The 9,177-nt window shown below is 36.7% G+C and overlaps 1 protein-coding gene across 6 annotated transcripts in view; it reads left to right on the forward strand.

Moving 5' to 3' along the window:
* Nucleotides 1-5,935, forward strand: part of IRAK4 (interleukin 1 receptor associated kinase 4) — a 32,175-nt gene extending 26,240 nt beyond the window's left edge. For 5 of the 6 annotated variants that reach the window (XM_059935700.1, XM_059935698.1, XM_059935696.1 and 2 more), the window contains 2 exons: nucleotides 1,676-1,834; nucleotides 1,963-3,107. In XM_059935700.1, the coding sequence (XP_059791683.1) occupies nucleotides 1,676-1,834; nucleotides 1,963-1,998 (195 nt within the window). In that variant the 3' untranslated portion in view covers nucleotides 1,999-3,107. Of the gene's footprint in view, nucleotides 1-1,675; nucleotides 1,835-1,962; nucleotides 3,108-5,090 lie in introns of those variants that run through there. The other variant, XR_009505347.1, reaches the window with a different exon arrangement.
* The last annotated feature ends 3,242 nt before the right edge of the window (nucleotides 5,936-9,177 follow it).

Raw genomic sequence — 9,177 nt, forward strand, 5'->3', positions numbered from 1 at the left:
ATGCCTTTTTTTTTTCCTATATATTAAATTTTAAGAACTTGGAGAGTGTTCTAATAAAATTAAAGACTTACAGAAATACCTACTACTATATATAAGTTTTTCTTAAAATTAGTTAAATAACTGCACTGACTTTATTCTAATGTATGTGTTCTAATGGAACAAACCAGTGTGACAAATTCAGACAACATGTGTATACCAGATTATTTCCCTAGAATGAGGATTAGAAAGTCAGAAGGTATAATATATTTGCTCAAAGGCTTGGTGCCATACTTTTAAGAAAAACCATAAGTATAATATCTCTATATTACAATATTGCTACAAGTGTCCCTTATAAAACTATATATTATAAAGCTTTCCATGGGTTCCTGGATATGTAGTAATGAATATTACATGCTATATAATATTTCACATTAAAATATATTTATAAAACATAATTGTGAAAAGTTAATATTTTCATAATATTTCATAATATTTTACAGTAGCACATAATGACATTTTGTCTTATCAAAGAAATAAAATCCTCTGTCCCATTGGTTCTTGGAGGTTAGGAAAGAAGCCTGGGCTGGAGTTACAATTTTTGAGCTGTTCGTGTACAGGCATGCCAGAGCTTTGTGTGTTGATCGGATTATACAGAGAAAGTGTGTAGATTAAAAATATAGGAGGAAAAAATTACCACAAAATAGGGTTTTAAATGACAAATTTCTTCTCTCATAGTTCTGGAAGCCAGAAGTCTGAAATAAAAATTTTGTCAGGGCTCCATTCCCTCTGGAGACTCTAGGGGAGAGTCTTCCCTTGCCTCTTCCAGCTTCCAGTGGCTGTTGACATTCCTTGACTTGTACGCACATCCCTCCAGTTTCTGCCTCTGTGACCACATTGTCTTCTCCTTTGTGTCGTTTTTTTTTCTTCTTTCTGTCTCTTAAACAGATGCTTGCCATTGGATTTAGGGCCCACCCTGGGTAATCCAGGATGATCTCATCTCAAAATGCTTAGCTTAATTACATCTGCAAAGACCTTGTCTCCAAATACAGTCACATTCACAGGTTCTGGGGATTAGGACTTGGACATATCTTTTGGGGGGCCACCGCTCAACCCACTACACCATCCTAGTCCTCCACCTCTCTCCCTATTGATTATCTTTTCATCGTGGCCCTGCCCCCTTTCTCCTCCTCCCTCTTTCTCTTTGATTCAACAATGTGAGTACGCATAGAGAAGTGTGCCTGTGCAGGGAGGGGTCTGCATTCAGAAGCTGGAATTGCATCATCAGAAGCACAGCAAAAAAGCAGACCTCCTTGTGCTGGCTGCCAGTAAATACTGCTGAGTACATGAGAGCAATTAGCTCAGTCACATAAATACAAAAACCAATAGGCAAATGGCTGAAAGTTTCTAGGAGGGAGGTATATATGTATGCATAAGTAAGTAAGTAAATAAATAGAGCTTCTCCTAGATGTCTTCATTTCTTAATAAGGTTGCAATGGTAGATAGTAAACTAAGAGTAAATGTTATTATGATGTAGATTAAATAATTTAAATGTATTATTTTATAATATAATTGATAATAATATAAATTAATTATAATATAAATATAATTTATATTTATTTATAAATACATTTATAAATTTATCTGATTTGTTTCCCTTTTATTTGACGCTCTTAAAGTTTTAACATTTGTCTTAAAGCTGGATATTAAAGAAGAAATTGAAGATGAAGAAAAGACAATTGAAGATTATATTGATACGAAAATGAATGACATTGATTCCACTTCCATTGAAACTATGTACTCTGTTGCCAGTCAATGTCTGCATGAAAAGAAAAATAAAAGACCAGACATTAAGAAGGTATTTTTTTTACATATATTTAAAAAGTGAAGGCGGTGGGGTTTGTCATTTTTTCCTAAGTGTACATTTCAAACCAACTATTTAATGTGGTTCTTTTTGTTTTTTCTATCTTTCTTTCTTTATAACAGGTTCAACAACTGCTGCAAGAAATGACAGCTTCTTAAAACTTTACTGGAATAGACCCTTGGCTTTTTATATACAGCTATCTAAATCATTTTTTAAACTAAGATTTTTTTGTAAACATTCTTCTTTACCTTTTACACGGCAGCATGCAGTGGTTATTAAAGCTTGTGTAGAACCCCCAATATATAGAACAAAAGTAGAGCCGCCGTAGCAACACTTAGCCCTACTTTCACTCTGAGGTCTTACCGTAATCCCTGAGATCTCCTTGGAACCTTACCAAACACAGTATGAAAACTCAGAATTAGCAACAAAGAGGACTGAACTATAGGGTGGAAAGACCCTGGGCTGAAGCCCGACTCCACTACTAATTTTCTGTAAAGCTTTGGGCAACCTCTTAGCTGCTTTGAACCTTGGTTTTTTCACTTGTAACGTTGGACTAATTATCTACTGTGCCTCTCTGACAGGTAGTCATGAAAATCAAATGATACAGAATATGTACAGGCATGTGTAACTTGTAAAGTGATATGAAATTTAATGTTTACATAAATGATTGTAAAATCCTATTACAGTCATTTGTTTATAGGGTCATGTTCACAGTGTGCTATTTTAAGCAATCATTCACCATAAGCCAATTATGCCCCGATGATACTCCCGTGATGATATGGCCGTTGTTAGATTATGTTATATGGCAAATTTGAAAGCATTTTGCAGATGCAGTTATCGTCCCTCATCAGCTGACTTTGACTGTCAATAAGGAGATGCTGCTTTGGGGGCTGGACCTAATAAGGTGAGCTTAGCAGAGCTTACAAGAAGTCCGAGAGATTCTCCTGTGGGCCTTGAAGTAAGCTACCATGTTGTAGGAAGGCCACATTGGCTAAGATCTATGGGTGGCCTTTAGGAGATGAAAGCTACCTTCCAGCTATCAGCCAGCAAGAAAAAATTGGAACCTTCGTTGTACAACTTCAAGAAACTGAATTCTTCCAACAACCTAAATTAGCTTAAAAGAGTGCTCCAGACTTCAGATGATATCATAGCCTCTGCTGACACCTAAATTTAGGCCTTGTGAGACCCTCAGTAGCAAACATGGACTTCTGTGCCTGGACTTCTGACATGCAGAATTGTGAGATAATAAATAAGTTGCTATAAGCCACTAAGTTTGTGGTAATTCTTTATGCAGCAATAGAAAATGAAAATAGATATTCTCATGATGGTTCTCCCATGGGGATACCCCATCATGTTCACAGGTTCTGTCCACAATACCAAATATCTGCAATTATTCATTCATTCAATAATCTTGATATCATTCATTCTTTCATTAACACACTCAAAACAAGAGTATGTAGAGTGAGCTATATTAGAAGATGATCATCCTCTATATTGTACTGTTTAGACCTTCCTAAATGCTTTCTTGGGAAACAGAGATAGATAGATAGTACTGTTTCAAATCACCTTTATAAACTAAGCATTTAAGCAAAAAACATTTGCTAGTTGAAAAGCAAAATAAATAAAATGACTTGGTCACATTAATCTCAACAGGAACTCACATAATTTGAGGCACAATATGGCTTATAACCCTGAAAATAATAATGTTATTTTAAAATATAATGAGGGACTTCCCTGGTGGTCCAGTGATTAAGACTCCATGCTCCCAATGCAGGGGACACGGGTTCGGTCCCTGGTTGGGGAACTAAGAACCCTCATGCCCCGTGGCATGGCCAAATAAAATAAAATTATAAAAAAAATTTTTTTTAATAAAATATAATGAGTTAACTATTACTTGAAATAAAAGCATATATGTAAAATGCCATGGATGTAGCTGTGGTTATGGGCTGTGACCAAACCATATTAAAAATTTTTAAATGAGTAACCTGTTTCATTGATTTTGAAAATTTCACAGTATAATTTGGTAGCTGTTTCCATTCCATCAAATGGAATTGATATCAGACTTTCCAAAATTAGGCATGGCTTCTCTCTCAGGATAAGACTGTACCTTAACTCTTTTGAGAGCCACAATACAGTCAATCCTAGATTCCAAAGCAAGATTCCACACGGTTTCATGCCTGATGGTGTGTGATGTATCGTGGACCCTTGAACTTGTGTGACTCACTTAACTCTAGGAATGAACAGCAGGGGGGTTGCCCTCAGCTTGCAGCTGAGCAGGACTTGACTAAAGTTCTGAGGAGAATAATGTACAGGCTCTTTTCACTGTTTCCTCAAGGCAGAATTTAATGGCCTGTGGTGACATCTAGTTGAAGCATTTTCTTAACTGCATTTGGAATATACTTCCCCCTAATCTTTTATAGAAACAGAAAAAAATAGATTTTTGAAAAAAATGTTTGACAGGTTTTGATGGGAACTTTTAACGTTGCCTCCAACAACTGATGATGGTGCAAACCAATAAGTAATGAGACCAACTGATTGTGCAAACCAATAAGTAATGAGACCACGGTAGAGAACCACTGGCCTACCCCATTTCCAGAAAGAACAACTGCCTTTTCCCCCATATTTCTGGCCCATTGATTTGCGAGCTAGCCAACTAAAAGTTTTTAATTCTGAATTTTTCTCAATATGTTCTATGAGGAACAAGCAGATAATAGGAACAATTAGTCAATGTTTTGCTTTACTTTTCTGACATATAATTAAGACAAATTTAAGACATTCTAAAGCATTTATTGCTCTGATCACTTTTTGCTTCTGTAGCTATATAAAATGGCTATAGATCCCAGCTATCTATGGTCCCATTTTTCACTTTCAAAACAAGCATATATTTTATTTTTTCCAACTTTATGGCAGTATAATTGACAAATAAAAATTGTATGTACTTAAGGTGTTCAAAGTGATAGTTTGATATATATCCCTCAGTATCCCCAGGGCATTGGTTCCAGGACCCCTGTGGATACCAAAATCTATAGATTCTCAAGTCCCTTATATAAAATGCTATAGTATTTGCATATAACCTATGCACATCCTCCTGTATACTTTAAATCATCTTTAGATTACTTATAACATCCAGTACAATGTAAATGTGATGTAAATAGTTGTGAATACAATGTAAATATGTAAAGAGTTGCCAATGTGGCAAATTCATTTTGCTTTTTTGAACTTACTGGAATATTTTTTCAAATATTTTCAGTCCACAGTTGGTTGAATCCACAGACGCAGAACCCATGGATACAGAGGGCCGACTGTACATTGTGAAATGATTACCACAATCAAGCTAACTAACACATCCACCGCCTAACATAGTTACCTTTTTAGTTATTTTGATGTGGTGAGGCTACTTAAGATCTACTGTCTTAGCAAATTTCAAGTATACAATGCAGTGTTACTAACTATAGTCACCATGCTGTACTTTAGATCCCCAAAACTTACTTATTTTGTAACCAAAAGTTTAACCCTTTGACCAACCTCTCCCCATACTCCTTTAAAGTTTGTACTATTCCACTATATGAATGGACACAGATAGGACTGGCTTTTTAACCATTCGAATTCTAGTCTCAAAAATAGTATGGAAGCAACAACAGTGAATCTCCAAAATTAATGTTAAGATTTCACTTCTTGGATGAAATTAGGAAAAATCATTTTATGAAATATTCTCGCCTAAAACAAAAATCAGTAAATTAATTCATCAAATATTTATTGATTGTTTTCTGTGGTCCAGACACTTGTAAAAGTAATGTACATATCCAAAGTCCCTGTTCTCCAGGAGCTTGTTCTCAAGAGAAAGTCTGTTCAGATGGAGATGATACTATACAAGTAAATAAGACAACATCAGGTAGTGAGAAGTGTTAAGGAAACGTTAAAACTATGTATTGTGATAGATTCCCTTGGCTAATAAGGTTTAACAACACCCAAGCTAAAAAAAAAAAAGGAAAGAAGGAGGGAAAGGAGGAAGGAAGGAAGGGAGGAAAGAAAGAAAAAGAAAAGAAAGAAAGAAAGAAGGCAGGCTACCAGCGTGTAGTCTCAGAAATGACTAGAATGTACTGTAACTTAAAATAAAAAAATAAAAAAACCTAAACTGAATCAAGTTTTATTTGCATGTTAGACCGTGTTATCAGAGACCTTTGGGTCAGCAATGAGCCAAGAAGAAGACTTGGTCACAAAGTTTCTACTACTATCCTGGGAAAAGGAATACTGTATTTCAGATTATGTCAGATATTTTCCTCTACTGGATATTTATACATCAGGGTAATTTGGTGAAGATAGTGGTTAAAGTCATCTAATCTGTTTGCCTCACACTAATGCCATGTTTATCTGGCAGCCTTTTCTTTTCATTTTGATTTTTTGTCTGGATTTGCCTTTTGGAAGATAATGCACAGTGGCAAAGACTGTTACAACCTACATATCAGTTTCTATTGCAGAATGTATTTTTATGATTAGTAAAATCACATTCTGGTTTATACTGAAGTCTTTTGAAAGTTTAGGTAGTATGAATTAAATCTTCAGAGATTGATCATCTCAGGCTGTCCCACAATGCTGATATCTAAACCTTAGACTGTGACTGGCCCCTTCTTCTGCGACAGCCATTCTAATTGCCAGATGGTGTTTTCACCTCTTTTAAGAATTAGAAAAGAGGTAATGCTACAGTGGTAATCATTTTGCAGTATATAAGTGTATCAAATCAACATGTTGTACACCTTAAATTTACACAGTATTATAATGTGGACGGACCTAGGGTCTGTCATACAGAGTGAAGTAAGTCAGAAAGAGAAAAACGAGTATTGTATATTAATGCATATATGTGGAATCTAGAAAAATGGTCCAGATGAACCTATTTTCAGGGCAGGAATAGAGACACAGACATAGAGAACAGATGGGTAGACACAGAGGGGGAAGGGGAGGGTGGCATGAATTGGGAGATTAGGTTTGACATAAATACACTACTGTGTGTAAAATAGATAGCTGGTGGGAACCTGCTGTATAGCACAGGGAGCTCAGCTCGGTGCTCTGTGATGACCTAGATGGGTGGGTTGGAGGGGGGGTGGGAGGGAGTTCCAAGAGGGAGGGGATATATGTACACATATAGCTGATTCACTTTGTTGTACAGCAGAAACTAACACAATATTGTAAAGCAATTATACTCCAATTAAAAAAAATAAAAGGTTAGGGGCTTCCCTGGTGGCGCAGTGGTTGAGAGTCTGCCTGCCAATGCAGAGCACACGGGTTCAAGCCCCGGTCCGGGAGGATCCCACATGCCGCGGAGCAACTGGGCCCGTGAGCCACAATTGCTGAGCCTGCGCGTCTGGAGCCTGTGCTCCGCAACAAGAGAGGCTGCCATAGTGAGAGGCCCGCGCGCTGTGATGAAGAGTGGCCCCCACTTGCCGCAACTGGAGAAGGCCCTCGCGCAGAAACGAAGACCCAACACAGCCATAAATAAATTAAATAAAAAAAAAAAAAAAAAAAAATAAAAGGTTAAACAAGGACTACATTCTTAGCCCATCTTCCCCTTTATAAAATATCTAAATAATGATAGAACTTTTATAGTAAAGAGATGCATATCACTATTATATATCTTAGAGGAAGACTAGAATCCTTTAGAGCAATAACAGAGTTTGACTATTACAAGTTAATGAGTGGCCTTAAAACTGTTGACATACTGACCAATATCTGTTTAATAATAAATTCAATGTCACTTCCATTAGTGGCATGCATTGGTCAAATATTCTTAAATCAATTCATAAGTTAGTGGAGGGAACATGCTATATCTTACTCTGTTAAACATATTAGAAAGCCCTGCCATACCAAGATTCTTTTTTTGCCAAGAAAGATCAATAATAGCATCTGCCCTTAAATATACGGGCCTAGAAAATGGCAACGGAACTCTAAAAATTCTCCTCTGCATAAAAAAATAAGAAAAGGCTAGCAAAAATTGTCAAAATTGACTTTTTCAGAACTGAAAACTAATCAAAGGTTTGCAGCAACTCCAAGAGCATTTATTCAAGAAAAACAGCTGAATCTCAGTAAGAACAACAAGCTTTGTGGCATTTTAACTTACGCTAGTCCTATCTGCTGCTTCCTAGCTCAGCGGTAGCCTTGAAAATAACAGCCCACATTTTTGGTACCAGAGGGAACAGAACAGAGCTGGAGCTCTTCAAAGCCTGGTTCTGAAAGAACTGTAATTATTTGACCTGTCTGGAGGTTCCCTGAAAGACCCCATTCAAAGGCTTATCTTTTTTGACCTGACTAAACCTAACCTAGCACTAAAAGCCTCTATGTGGAGTCATTTGTCAAAACCATTTACTGGCAAATGTTTTAATCATAGCTGCCTGAGGTGATGAATAACCACTGGGACAAACAATAGGCTAAAAAGCTTAAAAGGAAAAGCTGAAGGAGAAGATGTGCATTATGGCTTTGAAAGTCTCCAATGTATTTGTGGGAACCCAGAAAGCCATGCACATATGTAAGGCCGTGTGCATGCTCAGAAAACCTGAGAAGGTCCTAAGCTCTCACCTCTGGCTGACCTTCAGGCTCTGTACAAAAAGGAAGTGAAAACTAAGGCAGAGTCTAAACTGCCTGACTGAGTGTGGATGGTGTGTCTAAACATGAACACAGAGCCTGTAGCAAAAACTGGGGCATTTATTGGTTTCAGATGTTTAAGGAATCTCTGTCCATTCATTAGCTGATGACTAAGCTGAGTTGAGATTTCAGTGGCCACATATCACAAAGAATACAGACTTTACAAAATTACCTTATGAAGTCACTAAATAAACAACAACTAAAACAATTAGCAACAACAACAAACCTTGGGGAGAGGGCAGTCTGATGTCCAGAGTTTCCACATTATATTATTTTAAATTCCCAGCTTTCAGTAAAAATATACTAGACATGCAAGGAACAGCAAAGTATGGCTCATACCCAGGAAAAAAGAAAGTCCATAGAAGCTGTACCTAAGGAAGCCCAGATGTTGTGCTTACTAGATAAAGACTTTAAATCAGCTATTTTAAATATGTACAAGAGTTAAAGGAAATTGTGGATAAAGAATTAAAGGAGACTGTGAGAACAGTGTCTTACCAAATAGATGATATCAATAAAGAGACATAAATTTAGAGAAGTCCCAAAGTTGAAAAGTACAATAACTGGAATGACAAATTCATCAGAGGGCCTAACTAGCAGATTTGAGCAGGCAAAAGACAAAGAGTTATCAATCCTGAATAAATCAATTGAGGAACAGAAAGAAAAAAGAAAGAAGAAAAATGAGCAGATCCTCAGAGACCTGCAGG

Source organism: Balaenoptera ricei, chromosome 10 (assembly GCF_028023285.1).
Source record: "Balaenoptera ricei isolate mBalRic1 chromosome 10, mBalRic1.hap2, whole genome shotgun sequence".
Taxonomy (NCBI): Eukaryota; Metazoa; Chordata; class Mammalia; order Artiodactyla; family Balaenopteridae; genus Balaenoptera; species Balaenoptera ricei.